Source organism: Triturus cristatus, chromosome 1_2 (assembly GCF_964204655.1).
Source record: "Triturus cristatus chromosome 1_2, aTriCri1.1, whole genome shotgun sequence".
NCBI lineage: Eukaryota > Metazoa > Chordata > Amphibia > Caudata > Salamandridae > Triturus > Triturus cristatus.
Window position 1 is genome coordinate 509,019,068 of NC_140580.1, and position 22,628 is coordinate 509,041,695.

A 22,628-nucleotide genomic window follows, 5' to 3' on the forward strand; every position below is an offset into this window, starting at 1 on the left:
AAGTTCTTAACAAAACATCAAGTTACCTTCTCGCGGAAAATAGATATTTCCATCCATTCTCCCCTCTTTTAAGCAAACTGTATTACCATCCTACACGTCACTGGTGATGAACCCATTACTCAGTGGAGAAGTTGATTACAACCACTTTGTCCAGTAGCTGTGGAACTGAGGTTGAACACACATTTGTTGATGTTGACTGTGATTTTAATGTGAATTGCTGTCTTTAGTTCACATCATCTCTACCTGAGACAACGTTTTGCAATGTGTTCAACAAGCATTGGCGATGCAATGCAGGCGATCTTCATAGCTCCCTTCAAACAGCTGTATGGGAGGCCCTGAAAGGGGAACCTGCCTACCAGGAGGGAGGGGAGAGCTTTTTTTAGATAAAGTAAGACAGGGATATGTTCTCCTGGAACATGAACACAAAACAAATCAAAGTATCCCTCTGCCTAAACAAAACTAGAGTGCACCTCAAAGATATACACCACTTTTGCAAACAAAGAAAAAGGCGTCTTTCAGTGTATTCCAGGGAGCTCTTTTAATATTATGGTGACTGGGAGAAGCCAAGTACTATAAAACAAATTCCCAGGTCATCACTGGGGAAGTGACAGCATATGGAACCGGTCCTGATGAGTGCCTTGGACCTTTTTTGGTCATAGAGTAGGGCAGAAACATGTCGACGCAACGAGAATCATAGGACCGTTTTATCCTCTATTGTCCCGCTATACTGATTTTTTACTGTGCAAATCCACCCCACTAATAAAGGAATACCTGGGTGTGGATGAGACATTTTCATTATACTTAGCTTTCCCTGGTCACCATAATATTCAGAGAGCTCCCTGGAATATGGACGAGCCCATCCTGGCTTTTTGGGGCCAGGATGAACCCAATGATGAAGCATGACACTACTAGAGTAGGTGAGGGATATACATAAAATTAAAAAAAGACTCCTTTTTCTTTGTTTGCGAAGGTGTATATCCGTGTGGTGCATTCTAGTTTTGTTTAGGCACTGGGATATCCTCCTTTGTTTGGTATCTCCATAGCCCTGCAGAAAAGGTGTCACACTGAGACACAAATATTTGTGAGGAACATCCATCTTTTCCTGTTTGAGTTTTGACAACCTAACTATCAGACATATTGCTTTTAATAAACTTTCTGTGAGCTTTGGCAACACCTTCTTCAACCACTGGCTTTTTCTGCCCAGCCTCTTTCAGCCATTGGTTTCAGAATTTGCCAGTCATGTCTTAATTCAACCCAGTGGAGAATTTCTCCATCTAATACTATTGGCTGTTTGGGTCATCTTCCAGTCTCCAATTGAATGCTTGATTCGAGTTGCATCTTCCTGTCAAGTTCTCTATGCTTCCTTCCCCTTGTGTCTGCTCTATTTGCTCCCTCCCACCTCTCCCCTGTACTGCTGCTCGCTCATCCTCACCTCACGTCATCCTTTTTCCTGTGTTTCATGCCCCTTGTGCATTGCTCTGTGTTCCCCCTACCCGTCACTTCCATGTGTCACTCCTCATTCTTCCCACCCCCTTTTTCCTGTGTGTCCTGCTGCTCACCCCGTTCTTCACCAGAATTTGCTTCCATCTACCAGCCCAGTAGTTTTTGCTCCACTGCTTCCCCCACATCCTGAACCCTGCTCCTTCTCTCCATCACTTCCCCCACCTTGCCCATTCTTTCTATGGCCCTGCCTGAACTCTCAGTACCACAGAGACGTTCACAGAACTGCGGGTGAGCATCCCATTATGTCAATGCCTGTTTATTATAGAAATAGAAAGGGGCTGTATTGAAGCCTCCCTTGCCTTCATTTTAATTCTCTTTTTACTTCTGTATGAAATGAGGTTCGTGTGGCAAGGATGATTTGTCCTTCGGTGCATTCTGTATCCTATAAATGATAGGAGGACTTTAACGCAGGCTGCCATGGCACCCGCGCTTCAGTTCACATAGAAACTAAAGGGCACATTAATTAAGCCACATTAGCCTACAGTACAGGCCACCTCTCATTTCTTGTATGTTTTCTAGTTTTAATGGACTAACACTGTATTTCAAAGTTTAAGTGCACTGAATACAGACCTAGTAGCTTTGCGAATGCTTGTTTGTTTCAGTCACTGAAACAAAAGCCCAGGGGGGGGGGTCATATTTTGAAGCAGTACCATGTTTATTCTATTGTTGAGCTCAAAACATCCCACAAATATATGCAAAGGAATGGTGCCTATAGTTTTTTTACTCAGGCACACTGTTTAATACTTACAATTGTCTTCACTCCATATTGCTTCTCCACTTTTTCTTTCAGTTGTTTGAAACATGCCTCCATCCTCTCATGGAAAGGCCTGAGAGCATCTGTGACTTTGTTCCCATGGATGCGGATGCCTTCGGACAGGAAAGGAATCTGGAAATGAGCGACACAATCATTAACAGAACTTGCTGTATAGGGGTAGAGAAATAAAAATTAGTGCATGACATAAGTATTTGGTGAAGATGGACATACGAAATGATACTCATTGTGTGGGCTATCTAATGGTGGTATGTACAGAAGCATCTCTTAGCAAGGATTGAGAAATAATAAAGTTAGTGACACGCACCCTGACAGGTAGGACATCTGTCTCAGTACACAACGGGTCTTTGACACTTTACTTTGCCAGGCAAAGAATAAGAAAAAAATCTCTCAAAAACAGTGAGGAATTTCAAAATACATATAGCATATGTAGGATAGAATCCCACCGTACTCTGCATGAAGTGATAAATGATAACTGGTAAATAACACCATACTAATTTTCTGTGGAGTTTTTATGTATTAATGATAATCGTTTTTTACTGACATTCAGTCATACTAACTGCGAGTCATGTTGTTATTGTTGTTCCCTGTATTATTTCAATTTTTTAAAATGCTTTGTGTACATTTTCCTCAGTGTCAAACATCGGTAGTCTGATTGAAGCATCTGCCACCAATAATGAGTTGCTAACTCACTCTTCGTAATTTTAATGAATCTGTTTCAGGCAGTGATGCCGAGCTACCCAGAAAATGATCATGCTTATACCATAACATGCATAACACATACATTAAAAACGGAAAGAAAACAGGAAAAGGGTGCACTAATAAGACAACATGCATGGGTTCACTAGCGCGCTGAAGAATATAAGTGAGGATATCATTGGCAAGCTTCACAAGAAGCCAAAATGCACAAAATGTAGAAAGCAGGCATTGACTAAGGTACAAGTTACTTACCTTCGGTAACGATGTATCTGGTAGAGACGATTCTAGCCGCAGATTCCTTAACGTAGAAGGAATCTGTGGCTAGTAGTCTCTATCAGATTAGAGTATCAATTTCAGAGAAACACTTACTAAAGCAACCCAACTCAAGATGGCGGTCAGGCTGTCTGAAGAATTTCGGATCTTGGGAAGCATGGTAACCCTTTATTTAGAATACCAGCATAATGTTTGCAGATGTTCAAGTCACTGACTCACCTTGCCTGCCCTACTAAGAGTCACCTGCAAAGGACCCTTTGAAGCAGATTTTAAGGTAACAAGTGGTACTAAAATGTGTTCCAATGGGGTTGCCGTTTCCCAGACCACAATGGTAAAGAATCTGCATTCGTTTCACAGCAGTTTGTGAAGGAGGTTGTGGTGCTAAGAAGGGAACAGCACAGTTAGAAAGAAATAATAACCTCTCTCGCTGCTGACTGCACTAGTTATGTTGTGTCTATGTAAAATACCCGAATTCAGATGCATTGGATGCCTGTCTTTCCTGTTCAGCTATTGTCAGCATCTGACATGCCTCTGGTCCCTGTGAATCTATATGTGTTTGCCCCTTCATCAACTTGCAGAAAGGTTTTTGAAACATTAGCATCACTCGCATACAGACCCAGTCAAAGACCTGTGCATTATCCAGCGACTTACTACTGCTTCAGTTTTGGCTTACAACACACACAAGGGAACCTGTGACATGCTACAGATGTGGTGTAGACCAAAAGCGTAGATCTCATGATAAGGTAGAGATAATCTTAGATCAGTGACTCACATCCCCGGTCTGAGTCTCGCTGTGGAGGTCATGAGATTTAAGTAATCTGCCCAGAGAAAGTCAATGATGGGTCTTAAAGAAATGCTAAAATGGGTTGAGAAGGAAACCTTGTAGAAATTGACTGTTGGTACTGATGCCAGATGATAATAAAACTTGAATCTCTTCTATATTTCCTATAAATAAAATATTGGCAAACCCACTTATGTTTAACAATCCATTTGAAAAAGATGTCATGTTGCACCATTTAAAAGGCTGAAGAAAAAGTGAATCCGAATGATTCAAACCAAGGGCATAGATGCACTTGAGGCCATCGAGAAAACGAGTTGATGCAGGTGCTACTGACATTGAAAGGCCAACATGTTCTCAAACATGTTATTTAGCATTTTAGGTTGTTTGTCATAGTGATTTAAGATAAACTTAAAATCACTTTGAAGCCTAGAGCAACTGTTTCTTGTAATTAAACCTATTTATGTATGCATTTATGTGGTAGTTTTAAAACTAGCTAAACAGTGCTGTACAGGGCAAATGCCATATTTTCGCTTAGATCTGCTTAGAAAATAGCTAGAGAGATCACCCACACACAATTGTAAACAAAAAATGCATTTCGTGGTGAGCACCAGCTTTTGTTATATATAGTGCAAGGATGTATTTTAAAAAAAATGTTTTAGTTTCTGTGTGAAAGCCTGGTCGGGAATTTATTCAACAAGAGATTTGGCCTGCTTGCAGGGAGGAGTTAATTCAACCCACTTACTGGTACTTATCCTGGAATGTGGGAGATGTGCATGGATAGAAACAGCAGATGGACTTTACAGCAAACTGACTAGAACCTTCCAGAGTGCGGTATAGAGTTTACATTTGATAAAGCTTCAGTGTCCGGGGTACCATTGAAACGGCTCTGCTCCATGTCAACCTGTCTCCTCCAGCAACAGAGGTGAAGTGACCTTAGAACCAGTCCGGATTGGTTATCCAAGGGAGTTCCCTTATTTATACCCAACAGTCCATGGGTAGGAATTCAGAACTCAGCACACCAAGGTGGGTCTCCTGCCATCTTGGAAAAGTACTTGAAACACGTTTTATGGAATTATTTAAGAGCAAAATGAGAGCAAGTGCTGTTAAAGAGTGCTGGGCAGATTGTGAGAATTTTGGAATTGGGTTATTAATCACTGACAAGTGATCCCTATAAGCACAGCTTATCACCAGCAGCTCATTAGAAGAAAGCTTGGCCTGGGAAGAAAAGGAGGGAAAAACCTGCTGCTTAGCTACATGGACGAAGGCTGAGGTTTGATCAGCTCTATCTTGAACCAAAAGACTGGAAGTGACTCTTAAAGGTAAGACTAGCGCGTGGGAGAAGGCATCAAAGTGACCCGGGCAAAGAAAGTACTTTGGCTGTTAGGATGTTTGTTTGTTGCCCATCTCTGGGGGCCAGATCCTATTTGAATAGCCTCCCCTGACTCTCTCTGCTCACTCCGACCTGTGCCGGCCACTAACTTCTTCAATCTCGAACTCACAGTTTGGGCCTAATTTGCAACAAGTTCTAGCATGCCTGATGCCCCCAGAGCTGTCCGTCATCATCACACCCCTATGCCCACCTGGGGGCTGGCCCTCAATGCCTCACTGGGTCTGCTGCCAGCAAATCCGAAGCCCTCTGAGTTCTGACACTGCGGGTCACAAGTCCACCAACAGACCCAAAACCACCCTTCTAAAAATCAAACCGTCATCCAGTCGCAAACCCATTTGAGTCAGTAAAACTTTATTAACATCTCAAATGGGTTTAGTGGATAGCCAGAATCATCTTTACAGTCGCAAACTCCAAATCAGAGAGTTTGCTAAAGCGTTTTGCATATCTGCCTTTAGATTACTAATTCAGTAAGACCATCCTCCCACATTAATAATGTATAATCTCACAATGGATATGTAATGTATGTAGGGAGAAATTTATTAAAAGCCCCCCATAGCTTTATTATCAGAATAATATTTTTAAAAAATCAAAAAGAAAACTTCAAGAGCCTTAATAAAGTGCATGGCCCTGCCACTCTGAGAAAGGAAAGGGTATTAATGGGCAAGGTATATGTTGAACTTTACACCTGCGAGGAAGTGCATATGAGATGAACTAGAAACGATGCAAGGCTGCATGAGGATTTAAATACATGGCATGCAATCTTGTGTGCCCTAATAGGATCATACCAATATTTAAGCCACGGTTGGGGGGGGGCAAATTGGAAGATGTCATTTGTGTACTGTGAGTCTGCATTGTCCAGTCAAGCAGCGTTCTGTACTCTGTTTTGAAAATAAATGAATACAGTTCAAGAACACATTGTACCTAAATATTGTGCAAGCCCGTCACACGTGTGTCTGTTGCTATGCACATCTGTTTAGAACAGGAGCACAATAGAAGGTTGAGAATGGCAACACACAAAGTCAACACAAAACTCCATGCACACATGAAAACGACTAAAGGAAATAGCCAAAGGCTTTTGCATGCAAAAAGCTTACTTAAAAAGCAGCCACTACATGCTGAACTTTACTGCAACCTCATGCTATAACTGCACTACCTGTTTTTTTTTTTTAAACTCTTGTTATTTTTCATTGGGACTTCCTCGATATTTGAGCTTCGGCCATCAGACAAAATCCTATACATAAACACACAGCCTGCCAAGAGTGGGTATGTGACAAATGAAAGAGCGCAGAGATTACATCTTATCTCGGATCACATTCTCTATTTCGGGCAAAACACAAGGAAACAGGATTTAAAAAATAGAACCTGACATAAATCTTTTCATGTAAGATACAATATTGTTTTTACCTGATGTAAAACGTGTCATGTGCTTTACACCGCAGGAACAATAACACGTAAAACCATACAATTCAATAGTGCTTAAAAGTGGCATCCAACAAAACCTACATAAGAATAGTGGCGGTAATGTGTGCATGGCTAAAGATGAAAAGAAGGAAATATTCCAGTGACTGCGGAGTTCCATCACCAACACGATCTTTCTCACAGAGGAATAACATGAGTGACCTCAAGAATTGAAAAACACGTGAATTTTATTTTCTGCTTTATTGAAAAGTGAAGAAACAGTTCGCTAGTGCAAATAGGTTGCATAATGCAGCTCAAGTTATGAAAATAGAAAGCAACATTTTGGGGTGGGCAGAAATGAGTATACGAGGGAGTGCACCAGCAACTGACCAGGTCATTTGGCTGAAAATTGGTAGCCTGAGCTGGTTCAGGCAGAGATTCCACTACAATGGTCAATGTGCTACGTTTTAATTCACAGTTCCTAGTACCTGAACAACTGAGCTGGAGAATAGCAAACCTATTAGTTTAACTTTTACCCATTTTTTGTGTGCAACATTTTAATCGTCCTTACTGGATCTGGCCTAGACACATCTTTTGCTGTTTTCCAGCCTCATGTAACCAAAATAAATTAATTAGAAAAAAACATATATAATACACAGAGAGAATTTGGTCAGCCTTTTTCATCCATTGGTCTGTGCAACTTTTGTTCACAATTCACTTCTGCCTACCATAGCATGCAGCACTGGTCACCCCGCATTAGCCATTGGCTTTCTTACACGCTGGGTGACGTTTTTCCTGTTCACATATGTAAAGCTACCAAATAGGTGCACATAAGTGCCAGAATTGGTGGAACAATACCTTTTCCAATGCCTTTTTCTTTTTAATCTTTATCACTTATAATATTGGCCACATTTGCATATTCAAAACCAATAGTTCATTTCCTTTGGTCTAATTAGTGCTTTCTGTGATATATTAATTAAAACTAAAAAGGATTTTTAGTAGCTGCTACAAGTACATCGGCCTGCAAGGAGGTATGCTTGCTATTTTCTTTAAATTATAGGAAATGGTTAAAGTTTTTTTGGCTTAATTGTTTTTTATTACAAGCATCTGGCTGCCATATTTGGGCATCGGCATGATTTTTGTTAATTTTTTGTCAGATATTCTTGCAATAACTATAAATAATAATAATAGAAAAAATTAAACTATTGCACTAGCTTGTGAAGGCTAGACCTACTAGCCGTGCAAAAGCTGGCTTTACTATTGTCAGTAATACAAAAAGCGGAAGCAAACACATTCAGGGTTTAATACTGTTGGAGGATAGAGAAAAAATGGCAAACTCTCTGGTCGCAAAAATGAGTATTTGCCACAGCTTGAAAAGTTACAGACTCCCAAATTGGGCTAGTAATACAAATTGCAAAAGGGAAGGGGTCCCCTTTGAACCCCTCGCAATTTGGGAATCAGGGAATTGGAATGGCTGCTTAAAAAAACCCAACACAATTTATGTATTTATTTATTTAGTGTTTTATTGAGCGAGGACGTGACCTGTTAGGGTATCAGAGCGCTTTACAGAGATAACAAGCTATTTACAAAGATTAGGAACAAGCGATCATGAGTACAATTGAGAGAGATAATACAAACGTCAGCAGGAGCAGAGGAAGACTGCACAACACCAGCCTCTGTCTATTAAAGTGACAATGAAGTACGAATTATGCAATATGCTAAACATTGTCCATGATACAAGAATCGCAGAAGTATTTAAAAACAATCAGACACCTGGTGGTCACATACCACAATCAATGTGATTGTGACCAATTAGAGTGAATTGCATTTTGTGACAAACGTAAGAAATGGGTAAGCCAGACTGCAACTCACTCAACAAATTGAATTATTAAAAGGTAAGTCGGTTGAAAAAATTCCACACTGGTTTGCAAATTGCTATCACCTTTGTGACCAGTGCAATGATACTTCTAACTCAGTGTTGTTAGGTTACATATATCTAAAGATTGTTGCTGGTATCGAGAAGTGTAGCCTGGAACTGAGTAGTTGAAGCTGTGATATAGTTTTTACCCAAGAACAAGTCATATTCCAATAGGCTGTTTTTTAATCAGTTTTCTCAATTGCACTCTTTAGAGGACTGGAAAGAATTTACCAATATTTGGCACTGAGCAGGCAAAAAGAAAGTTCACCACAACGTGTTTTTTAAAAGAAGGGACAATCACATTGAAATTAAAAACAGAACAGGGGAGTCTTTGGGGATTGTAGTTTTGGGGTTCAAATGGGTTATTACTTGATGGGAGGCATAAAGGTTTGAATGAAATTATTTTCCCTGTAGGAGGCCAGGAGCATTTGTAGGGAGTGACATGTGAATAACAATAGAGTGTGAAGATCCCACGTACAGCTGTACTCTACACGAATTGTAACTTAGAAAACAATTTATTTGGAGTACCAATATAGAGACATTGCAATAGTCTAACCTCTAATTAGGAAGAACTTGAAAGACCAATTTCGGGCATTATACCATGAGGGGAGAGAGATTTTCTTCAGCATTTTAATGGAGAAAATAAACCAAGTAGCAATTGTCCTATTGACTTGCCCACTTAGAGTAATCGCATAATCCAGGTAACAACCAATATTTCTAACTGAGCCTTTTGCACCTTGCAGAGTACACATTTCTGAAGACCACCCAATGTCAGACCAACTGTCAGAATGTGAGTGTGCCAATATTAGCACTTCCGTCTTGCCAGTGTTTAATTTTAGACCTCTACGATCCATCCATTTGGTCACCGCGGATAAACGGTTTTTGAAAGATGCTCGATTCGTGTCCAATGGGACCTCGAATTGAATGATTAACTGTGTATCAACTGCAGGCAGCATAAAGCAATGGCCCTAAGGAGCAGATAAGCTGGGCCAAGGGTGCTACAGTAATGTTACACCATGTAGACCTCAATGTGGAGCCTTGAGGCATACCCATATTAAAATGCCATAACTTCATAAGTAGAGGAGGCAATTCTGACCACTTTCATCCTGTTCTGTGACAAGGAAGAGAGCCAGTTTAAAGCCGCTCCTCACACTAATTTCATGAAGCCCTGATTTAAATATTGCATGCGAGATAGCATCAAAGATCACATACAGATCCAGGAGAATCAGTGTAGCGCAACTCGCCTGATCGCGGCACAGCAGAGCTCAGCAGCCGCTACAAGTGCTGAGTCCGTACGGTCAGAAGATCTGAGAGCAGCTTGCTGCATGTCAAGGATAGAGTGTGACTCCAGAAAAGATGAAAGGATACTATTTACATGTGTGTCTTAGCTCTTAACAGCCACAGGAAAGTTGGGCAGTAGTTGCTGAGAATGGGTGAATCTTTTGACATTTTCTATAATGCAGAACAACTGCAAGAAATAACATAGGGGAAGTGTAGGAGAGTAGGATCTGCTGCTTATAGTTACCCCCACTTTTTGATGATGTTTCACTGTTTTCGACTTAGTCTGGCTGGGATCCTGCAATACAGGACCCCAGCCTAGCTGCTTTCTCTCTAAATTGATTGCATGTACTTTAGGTACACCACAGAATGGATTCTGGGGTACCTTTATATGTCCATAGTATATGGTATACTATATACCCAGGGCATAGGTACCCCAGAGGCCTCTCAGGAGCCGCAGCATATATTATGCCACCCCTGGGAGACCATTCAAAATGGCACAACAGGTCTGCTACAGCAGCCTGTGTAAGGTGGAGCATGCACCACTTACTTAGATATAGGTTCACTCTATCTATCCATATCACTGCACATATAAACCTATCAGTCACCCCTATGGCAGGCCTTATCAATCCTGAAGTCAGGGTGCTGGGTTTTATGTGAGAGGGTGCCCATGCATAAGCAGAGCCCCTCTGCAGCTTTCGGAACCTATATTCCGGGGTTGTTTGTGATGCAGCCAACCATATATACTTAAGTGCATTATAACCTCGCAGTGAATGCTAACTTTAAAACGGCTGCATGGAAACATGTCGTGTTTGGTGTCAAACACCTTGGAATCATACCTCCACACCAGTATCTGGTGTGGGAGGTATGATTCCACCCTATTAGAGGGAGAAATATGACAGCACCGGTACACCCGGTACCAGCTTTACAAACCCTGGCATCACAAAATGCATGCTGCCAGCCACAGACACGAGTCTGCCCACCTGCTGCTGGATGAAACTCCGGCAGGGGATGGCTGGACAATAGGTTTCCTGACTTAGGGAGGGTGGCCACCTGCCAGACAGGTTTTAGTGTATTGGGTCTGGGTGGGTGCACTCTGAGAGTGCTTTGATGTCTGCACTGGGGGCACATTTGTTGTCCCTGTGCATAGTCCAGCTCAAACAAGTTGCAGAGGCTCTCAGCCCCTGATCTGGCGTGAAACTGGACATGGGTGTAGCCACCCCTCTGTCCTGAACCTCCCATAGGTGGGTCCCCAGTATTTGTCCCACCCCTTCCTTGGGTATAAAGTAGGAGCCCCTGGCTACGGTACTTTAGATTTACCTGGATGAAACTCTGCTACAGAAACCAAGTACTTCAACTATCTACACTACGTTGGATGACCGAAGAATCTCCCTTGGAGTAAAGGAGTTACTCCCCTGCAAGGCAGGCACCAAAGACGCATCTGACTGGTTTGCATCTACGCAGCTCCTGTGAGACTCCGAAGATTTTGCAACACTGGAGGTGGGATCCTAAGCTTCCCCGAGGCCGACCAGTGCTCTCAACAAACCTGAGACCCGCAGCCCTCGTGGGGACTGTGCAACCCGAAACCCTGGTCATTGTGCACATTTGCAGCAGCATATGCTTTTTGGCGATCCCTGAAGCTGTGCTTTGGGCTACTTGTAGTCCAGACCCAAGCAGTGATTCCACCGAAGAATACTGGCCTACACTCCACAAGTGTTTCATGGGCTGGTATTTTGTGATTCCTCTCGAGGTCCCTTCGCGATCCTTGGTCCGTCGACCTGTGGGTCCCTGAGAAGGGTACTTTAACTTTCAGTGGGTTTTCCTGGTGGCTCCAGACGTGCTCCGACTCTCCATTGCTTGGGGAGTCCACAGGACCTTGCTGGTCCACACCGAAGTATCATTTAACTGACTGCATGGGTTGCAGTTGCCAAGGCTTGTTGGCCTCCAATCCTGACACTGATCCCCACCACGCGACATCCTTCGTGGGGCAGCTCGCCTGTGGACTTTAGTGGTCATTGACATCTCCTAGTCCCGGTGGCTTCAGAGTCAAGATTCACCTCTTCGCACCTGAAGCACCCGACATCGGTGGGCATTCGTCTACCGAGCCCCTAGTCACTGGAAAGTGACCCAGACTCTGTCCCCTCTGCTTTCAGGTTCTTCTCAGCACAGATCCAGGCTTGGATCACACCAGATACTTTTCCTCTTCACGGCAGCAGCACTTTGCAGCATCACGCCATTGAAAACGACGAAGATTCCCGACACCATTTGACACCTATGCACCCGGCTTCCCTGGGTTAGGTAGCACGAGTACTCCAGTGCTCACATGGGTGCTGGCCTTAGAACCTTCTAAGTTTGAAAGGATTGGCTCAAAGTCCTCTCCTATGTGTCCTTAAGCTTTAAAATTCCAACCGCGACTTTCCTATAGGAGTGTACGGAGCTCGGGGCTGTGTTCTTACACTGCACGCGTCCCCCGTGGGTCCCCTGTGTCACTACCTTGGGTGGTTCCTTGGGATCCCAGAGATTCTATGTGCTCTAGGCACTGTGTCTAGTCAAGTCGTGGTTGTTATACCACTTTCTTAATATATGGTTTGGTCTCCCCCTGGGGCACACTGTGTATTGTGCTATTTACTGTCTTTCTAGTGCTTTAATATTGTGTATCTTGTTCTCTAATCTCATAAAGAGATTAGTAGAGTGTGTTTAGTAATAAATACATATAGGGGGAGAGGAGTTGGCCTAATGGCTCGGGCGGTCGACCTCTAATCTGGGGAACTGGGTTCATGTCTCAGACGCTGAACATCCTGTGATTCTGGGCAAATCACTTAATCTCCCTGTGCCTAACAAAAATGAATGTGTCCTCATGTAATGCAACTGGTGCTATGTAAAGCGCTCTGATACCCGATTCGGGTCAAGTTTGTGCTATATAAAACTCTGTAAAATAAAAATATATATATATATATATATTATATATGTACACCATGTGTGATTCTCCTTTCATTTGGTCATTCATGAGGTTACAATCTGGTAAACCAAGCTGCTTTACATTCCTTTCGAGACTTAGCCTAAAGGCTGCTCTCCATAGCTACCACACGCATAGCTTTCAATAAAGGTTGTCTTTAACCTAATCATCAATAAGGGTCGTTTGGACTGGTGCAAGGTGCCCACTTTAACTAGTGGACACCATATACCAGGCCAACTTCTCATAGGAAGTGGTTACTCTGACAACTAGAAGGCCGTAAAGCATTCACATCACCAAAGAAAGGTGTTGTAGAATGGGTTTTCGCTTTTAAAACAGGTGGGTATTATCATGTTGGCAATTCATAGGATCAGAATGGGCTGTGATGGGCAGTCTCCGGGAATTAATTCTAAAAAAAGATTTAGAGGAAAAATAGGAATTATTCCTAGGCTTAAGCTTATGTCTGGAGTACATTTTCAAGTTATAGGAATATAGAAAGAATTCTAATATTACTAATGGGGCTCTACGGCAGTAACAGCACCTCAATAGTGCACGCATGTAAACATTTACACATAAGAAATGTTAACAGGTAAGGCATGTAGAAACTTAAAAGAACATTTGCCCTTAGGAACTTTCTTAGTTTCTCCTCTCTGAACATTTTTCTCTCTGAGGAGACGCCCTTTTTTTCTACACACTACGAATTTTGGGGACGTCACAGCCACAATTCGAAATATCCAAAGTTTCTCCTGCAATACACTGGTGCCAAATGGCAGGTGCATTCAGGGGAAAAAATATGTATAAAGATTTTGTCAATGCGCACAAACTTGCTTGCGGGTCCTGGAGGGAACACTCTCTAATGTTTGCCAGACCACTTGCTCAATCAACAATTTCACTGTACTAGCAGAAATTCAATGTGAGCAGAATCAACTAATGGCAACAACACAATGTAACACTCAATGTATTGTGAGACTTCACCACTGTAAAATCAATAATTTTACCATCCAAGGCTTATTAATGTGAGTGAACAGTGTGGTGAATCACGCCAAAAGATGTAGAACAGGCAGATTAATATTTTCTCATTTTAAGAAGATGGTGCTATGTTCCACCATTGAAACGTTTTGTTTTTAGGTCGACTAGTAATTGCAATAGCTGTCTGTCATAGCTCTGGTAATCACAATTAAATAATTAAAAAGATTTACAGAGAGATTTCTTTCCTCTGCCCCATACATTAGGCTGCGTTACTCCTGAGGCGGAAGCCGGGAGTCTGTATCTAAGCTAAATATTTTTAAAACTGGTGTATTGTGTTTTTAAAACTGCTGATTTGCACATTGTTCTCTCTGGCACTCACCCTGATCGCGCCGTGCAGCTGATCACTAGCTGACACTGCCTGTCCCCCATAACGCTGCTTTCTGGGCGCCATTGGCACGCCGAGGGAGACTTCTGCCACTCCCTCCCATTGCTGGCCACGCCCCCTCCACCGAATCATTTAAAGCGCGCCAAGCACTAGCGTCGCTTTAAGGCTGCGTTACTCCTGAGCGGAAGCCGGGAGTCTGTATCTAAGCTAAATATTTTTAAAACTGGTGTATTGTGTTTTTAAAACTGCTGATTTGCACATTGTTCTCTCTGGCACTCACCCTGATCGCGCCGTGCAGCTGATCACTAGCTGACACTGCCTGTCCCCCATAACGCTGCTTTCTGGGCGCCATTGGCACGCCGAGGGAGACTTCTGCCACGCCCTTCCATTGCTGGCCACGCCCCCTCCCATGTCATCAGTCGCCACTATAAACCATGTGTCAATATCGGAAGCGCAGCGGGCGCGCCGGTTGCGCGCCGAAGGCGCGCATAAGGCAAGCTCGTCTGCGCTCGTCCGCGCCGAGACCGGGCAAAGGGCCACCCCCTCTGATCCACCACCCCCCCATCCCGCCTCCAGCTCCGTACCAATAACCTACACCTCGGAACAACTCCTCATCATTAACCAAACAATAAGGTCTCCTCACTCCTTACCCAACTTCAACTATAACAATCCTAGGATCGGACCACTCAAGTGTCCCACTTGTATCGTTATTCCATCTACTCCTCTCCCTACACCTCCCCCACTAGTGAGAACAGCACTTATAAATGTAAGATCCCTGCCGAAACACAAATTTTAAATCGCCGATCTCATAGACACGCAACAGATAGATATTTTATTTATCACCGAGACATGGGGAGACGAGACCTCTGGCCCGGACTTCAGAGATGCCACACCTAACAATTACTGTGTGTGTAAGTTAGACAGACCGATAAGGAAGGGTGGAGGAGTAGCGATTATTTACAAAAACCACCTCAAAATAACTACAGCAGACACAACCTACCCTGAATGCGAGGCCCTCCTATTCTCGATAGGCCTATCCAGTAAAGCAACATTCAAAGGTATGTTGATCTACCGCCCCCCAGGATCCAGAGCCAAATTCCTAGCACGCTTGGATCAAATAATCGAGACATCAATTGGATCACCACAGTTTACCATCTTAGGTGATTTCAATTTTCACCTCGAAGTTTTAGAAGACCCAGACACCATAACGCTACTGGGAGATTTAGAGACAGCCGGTCTTACACAAATTGTTAAAAAACCCACGCACAAAGCAGGACATACGTTGGATGGATTATTCACCAACAACCCTGAAATCTCCATCACCGAGATCATTCCTTTAATCTGGACAGATCATTCTGCAATATGTTTCTCTATTCCCACCAAACCCACTTCCCCTCGCTCGTCTCTTCCCCCTCCCACCAAATTCAGAGACTGGAAAAACTTAAATCTTGAACATCTCACTCAGATGATACAGGACAGTCCATTACCTAACGCGCATGATCCCATAGCAGCCTCAGATACCTACACGGAGAATCTGATCGAAGCTTGCAACAAATTAGCACCGTCCAAAACCGCCCATCGGAGTAGAAAACTCCCTTCAGCCCCTTGGTTCTCCGAGTCGCTTAGACTTCAGCGCCAGCACTGCAGAAACCTTGAACGACAGTGGCGCCGTAACTTCAATACGCCTGACAAAATCATTTACAAAAGCGCTCTCTCCAACTATAAAAAACTCATAAAAACAGAGAAAACCACGTATTACACAAACCAAATTAATCAGGCTAAAAACTCCTCAGGGAAACTATTCCAAGTAGTAACATACCTGTCTAACCCACCTGCTCCTCAGTCAGAAGGATCTCAAGCACTTTCTGATGCATTAGCCAACTTCTTCGAGGACAAGGTCAGAACCATCTTCAATACGTTCACACCCGACGTTGCGCCCATTCCCTCTGACTCTAGCGTTGATACTGGCCCCACATTCGCAGCTTTCGAACCTACCACCTGTGAATTCATCCAACCCCTGATCGCTCGAACCAAATCTGGTTCACCTCTAGATCCTTGCCCCCCTAGCATCCTCAACCTCATCCCGGAAGTTATTGCTCCACCTCTAACCACCATCTGCAATGCAATGTTTGCATCTGGTGTTTACCCCCCGGTATGGAAAAAAGCAATAATTAAACCACTACTCAAAAAACCCAGCCTAGATCCTCTCCTTCCTGCTAGCTACAGGCCCATCGCCTGCCTCCCATTCCCCGCAAAGATCTTTGAAAAGATCATGAATATCCAGCTGTCAAACTATATTCACCACAACAATCTACTGGATGACACCCAATTTGGGTTTCGACAGGGCCACGGAACAGAGACGGCACTGCTAAAAGCAGCAGATGAGATTAGATACACGATGGATAACGGAGGAGCCGCAGTCCTGATACTCTTGGACCTATCTGCGGCCTTCGACACGGTCGACCATGCCACCTTGATCGACCGTGTCGTGGCCATAGGAGTTACAGACAAAGCAAAAAACCTCCTGGCCTCATTTCTGTCAAACCGTCCGCAAACTGTGAAACTAGGCAATTTCACATCCCAGACCTTCTCCCTGCCATGTGGAGTACCGCAGGGATCCTCGCTAAGTCCGACACTATTCAACATCTATGTGTCGGACCTGGCGAGGGTCATAAAATCCTGCGGAATCTCCCTCACTACCTACGCCGACGACACCCAACTGGTGCTGTCGATATACAATGATGGAATCTCAGTGGCAGCCAATTTCCAAACGGGAATGAAGGCAATAAGCGCCTGGATGTCATCCAACTGTCTTAAACTCAATTCTGATAAGACAGAAGTGATGACATTCGGGAGGCTTCAACCCACCTGGTCCCCACAATGGTGGCCCCACCAGATGGGACAACCCCCAGAACCTGTAACGAAGGTACGCAACCTGGGAGTTATCTTCGATAACAAGCTGTCATTCCAGCAACATGCCAATTCAGTGGTTTCCTCCTCCTTTTACATACTAAAAAGGATAAAAAAATTAATTCCATACCTTCCTCCACATGCAGGCAAAACCCTGGTCAGTACATTAGTATTTTCCAAAACTGACTACTGCAATGCATTGCTACTCAATGCACAACAGAAGGTCCTCAATAAACTGCAAACAGTGCAGAATGCAGCAGCTAGGACTCTGCTTTCCATCCCTAAATTTGCATCTGTCTTACCCTACATCCGACAGCTACATTGGCTACCGGTGAGGAGCCGTATCAAATTCAAAGCTTTATGCATAGCATATAAGGCTATTCACGATCACGGACCGCTATTCCTAAGAAGAGCCTTTCGACCGCTTAAACACACAAGAGCCTTGCGCTCATCCTCTGCGCATCTACTCATGGTCCCCCGTACAAGAAGGGCCAATTGGGGTGACAAACGCTTCTCCGTGGCTACAGCCATACTATGGAATACACTTCCTCTATACATCAAGTGTGCTCCGACCCTTCTCAACTTTAGAAAAAAACTAAAGACATGGTTGTTCCCTGCCTAATCCTCCCTTCCTCCTGAGAGTTCCGCAACCACAGCGCCGAGACACCCTTGGGTATTTGCGCGCTCTAAAAATCGCCAAATAAATAAATAAATACATTACTCATAATTAATAGAGAAATTCCTAATACCAGGGTCGGCTACTCCGCTAAGTTGTAAAAAGAAAAAGAAAAGGATAGTAACACAACGCTAATAACGTTCCGTTATCATTTTCTTCTTCTGAAAGGAACGAGCCAGGTCTTCACAGGGAGAAGGACTGAGGGAGGAGGAGTGGCTGCTGCTGCACCATAAATGCGCATGACTGTTTGGCCGGCCGACAGGCCGGCCAAACTGTCATGCACACTTTGCATGTTTTCCACAGACTGTATTGTACAGCCTGAGTGGAGAACATGCACAGCCTCCCAGTCCCCATCTTAGTGCTGAACCACGGTGCTCAGACCAATCAAAACTCTGCTGTCATGGTGACAGCAGCATTGTGATTGGCTTTGGGGAACCTGGGAGCCTGGGTACTGCTGTGAGTCAGAACAGCGAGGACAGAGAAGAGGCTGCCTGCAATGACAAGGTAAGCCGCCTTTATTTTTCTTTTCTAAAGCCCCCTCTCCCTGCCCCCACCACCGTTCCCTACAAGCCACCACTGTCTAATACCGATCCTGTGTTAACACAGCAGGAAAGGGCTTTGCATTGTGAATACTATCCTAAACAGGAGTGGATATTTGAACGTGAACACTTCGACAAATACAATAGGCAAAAGGTTTATAATGCACTTTAACAAATGCAAAATAATGGGCTTTACATTGTGAACTAAGAGGAAACAACAATAGGGGGGTTTACATTGTTTCGCGTTGAGAAACCATCTTACACAAATCTCTAGTTCTGGAGGGGGTAGGGTGGGCCTGTTTTCATAATATATAGAAATGTGTCATTTTGTGTTACCAATTTAGTTGTGTGTGAAATAAAGCACATTTTCTTTCTAAAAGTAAAAGCAATGGCTAGGAATTGAAGTATTAGGAATTATTGTCGTCTTTATTATGATTACTGAGATTGTAACCCATGCCACTTCCCTGAGTAATCCTTGAGCTGCTCGACCTCTCTACCTTCAGGTTCATGTGCCAAAGGGGTCCACCTGGGTCCACTGATAAGGTCCCCCCAGGACACAGAAGTAAAATACTTCAACTGTCCATTTGGATCTTAGTAACCCCTGATAGCCCTGAGACCCTATTGGTACATTTGCATATAAACTGCAGTGGAGGTGTATTGTTATAGCCGTCTACGCCGCTACTGCCCATCTCCATCGGCATTCCTTACTGGGACAGCACCGGCTCCGACAGCTGCTGCAAGAAGAGCAACAGCTTGCCATGCCACGTGGGCCTCTAGCAGAATGGCCTCTAAAATGTCACATGATGCACTGTGAATTATCTACTCCTGAGATGGTCACTGCACAAACACAATGATGCCGCAACGTATTGAGTGGGCAGGTGGGATGTGTGTGTTACAGTAAACAAATACATGGATGAGCTACTATGATGGATCATTTACAGACCTCACTCTTCGACTCAAAAATAGAGAAATGGAGTTCTCTAAAGAATGACTGCTGCAATACTGATTCAAGTGTATGGCTCATCCATTGTTAAATAAGTACAGTTTGTCTTTAGCCCTGCCCTTAACAAAAACATAAGGGGAACTGTTGAAGTCATTATGATTGAAAAATAAGCCACCCTAAATACTGACAGCACTCTCAGACTGAAAGTCTCACATTGCTAGAAGCACTCTTGTACCCTTGACGACTCTGAGTCACATCCACTCCTGGCAACACTCACATCTCTCACATTTGCAACATGCCAGCACTAACAAAACGTACACGTCTCACCTACTAATATTATCTCACTCCCGTCAGCACTCTCATGCCCCTCAAAGTCTACCAGTCTCACACTCTAGGTAGCGCTCTCACCCCTCTGACAAAGTAGGAACAAAGCCAATAGGCGTGGCTGATATTTGCAAGTGCCTCTTCAATGATTGGTGAGTTTGTTTGTGTAGTATTGTGGGTGAATGCTGCAGGAATGAGTCAGTAGATGAATGAATGGATGCAAGAATGAGTGTATAGATGATGATTGACAGTCTGGATTGAAGAATCCAGGCGCCTTCTGAGATAAGCCAGAACAACTGGCTTTGCCATGCTTGTTGATTTATAGTACAAAACAGAATTGCAGAAGAAATCTGTGGCTAGTTGTTACTGGCTTTGGAATGCTTTCATTCTATTTACTAATAATATATAAAGTAATTTAACAAAGAAGTTATGAAATGCCTGTGGCACATACCATAAGCATACTGAGAAAATTATTTTTCTTGCATAGAATATATACGTTTGTGAATTTTTAATTTACTTGAATTCAAGCCGCTCCAATATTAATGCAAAACAGTATTACTGAGATGAACAATATATTTTGTAATACTGTAAGAGAAGTGCATTTCTCCAAGCTTTAGTTCAGTAACCCAGAAAATGAAGCTGAGCACGTTACTGGTACCAAAAAACGAAAACGTGGCATACACCGATTTACTGACCTAAATCTAGAGTTCACTATTAGAAGACATTACAGTTTCCTAACATAGTAACTTCTCTAATCATATATGGCAAGCTTTCTAAAATTGGAGCCGAGACACGAATAGACTCTAGCCTAAAACTGAAAAGAATCATTTATCTGCTGTGGCTGCTGTCACAAAACCTCAAGGCAACAGAATGCTGCATAATTATTTCCTCCTGCAGAGGTGTAGTTGACCTTTAAAACAATGTTTTAAAGGAGATGTTCATTCCCACAACTAAGATTCCTCCATCTCAATTCAAAGAAAAATCTTTTCATTTCTGTTACTGCCTACACAGTGCACAGACAATGACTTATTTATTCCGTGGAACCGGGAATATAAAAGTGTTTTTGAACAATGCAATGCTAAACTTGCAGTGCATATTAAAAAATGTTCTTCTTAATATGCTGGGGGGTGCTTTATATATGTATATGGATTCAAGAGGTAAGAATCAACCCGCCAATTTCCACAGTTATTCGACAGCCACTTCTTGTGAACACTGCTGACACTAATGTTTTATAATAGTTCAAGAGCAGAAGTATTACCTTTAAGTCACTGATTATGTTTAGGGTTCCTAGTTTTATGGTATTTGATTTTTACATTTCCGTATGTATTTATCCATATTTCATTTTTGTTAATTTTATCTGTATTTATCCATATTTATTTTGGGTTTTGTAAGAATAGGACTCTGAAATTAGTATATTTCTACATTTATTTAATTAACACATATGCACTCGTGTTTAAATGCCTGTCAGGTTTCAATGCTATGAACACTCGCAGAAGATAAAACAATGCACTTATATGAAAATATGCAAATTTCAGTAGGAACCTCGTGCAGAACTACTGCTGTTTAAGCCTCTTTACTAAAATTGTTTTCTCTTTTAACCTCCTTACCTATCAATCCACACAGCTATTGGCCAGGCAGTCATGGCAGACAGTATTTAGAATCACTCAAATAGCTACCCATTTTCCATTTTTATCCACATTTAGAAATAAATACAGACAAGAAAATTAATGTTTTTCTGTCTGTATTTAGTTTTTAAAAATCAGTAAAAACGGTAAACAGGGAGCCTCAATTATGTAGAATAGTAGTATACAGTCAGCTTCACCTGTAACAATTTATCGTCTTCATAAACAACTTTAATCGGCAGTTCAACTGCATAATTATGTTGAAATGTTCAATTAGACAGGGCGCCAGACCTAAAAACGACACACTTTCCCTCTGCAAAAGCCCCTCTGAGTCATTTGCCCTGCAGGATGAGCAGATTCATACTCTAAATGGGGCGAGAAGACCTCTGGTGTAACATAGTGAAACAATTCCAGACTTGCGGAGGCCACGGTGGAATGGCGGGATTGCCGCTTTCGCGTCAGGAACAGGAGCCATGTCAAGGATGGGAGATCACGGGGGGGCGTGGCTAGGCGCCCGAAGGAGATGGCGGCGTCCGGGTGACGGCTCCGTCCGAATCGGAGAGTACCGGCGGTTCGCGCACCCGTTTCCAGCAACGAAGGGAAGCCCCTTGCACCGGAAGATGCCAGGCTCATTTTCATCCCCCTTTCGCTCCTGAGGCACAGCCATTTTGGACTTAACAGCCCTTTTTACCTCCGGTCGCGGCTTACCATCGGCCGCGGCCGCCATTTTGTTTATCTTTGCCCGCGAATGCTTCAACAGCGCGTTTTAGCGCGCATGAAATTCCTAGATGCCTCGTTCGCACACTTATGACCCCAGCAGCCTCTGAGGCACAAATGCGGCAGACCAATATTCTAAGGTGACTTTTCTTTATTTTTCTTTTGAAAGGGTGACCTTTTTCATGGTTTTGACTGGAATTTTTTGGCTCTCCTCATCCACGGCGGCCATTTTATGACCTTAGCCTTAGATAGCTACGTCTACAGTTTTTTGTCTGGCACACCTATACATTAGTATGTCCTTTGGAGTTCTTTTTAGTTGAACATTGAGACCATCTTGCATGTTCTGACTGGAATTTTCACCTCTCCTCATGAAGGGCGGCCACCTTTAGGACTTCAGTTTCTAACTCCTACGAGTCCAATCTCTTGACCTGGCATGTCTCTGTATTAATCTGCTTTCGGCTCCCTTCTGAGTCAGGCAATAGGATATCTTAAGACCTCACGCTCCACAGGTGTGCTGATGGCGGATTGCTCCAGTAGAGTTCAAAAGCGCAATTTCATTAAAAATTCCAAGTTATTCA

The 22,628-nt window shown here is 43.2% G+C and overlaps 1 protein-coding gene across 2 annotated transcripts in view; it reads right to left on the bottom strand.

Annotated features, from left to right (window-relative positions):
• Positions 1-22,628, bottom strand: part of DOCK1 (dedicator of cytokinesis 1) — a 1,163,810-nt gene that overhangs the window by 83,984 nt on the left and 1,057,198 nt on the right. For both annotated transcript variants that reach the window (XM_085606236.1, XM_085606235.1), the window contains exon 47: positions 2,252-2,389. In XM_085606236.1, the coding sequence (XP_085462362.1) occupies positions 2,252-2,389 (138 nt within the window). The remainder of the gene's footprint in view (positions 1-2,251; positions 2,390-22,628) is intronic.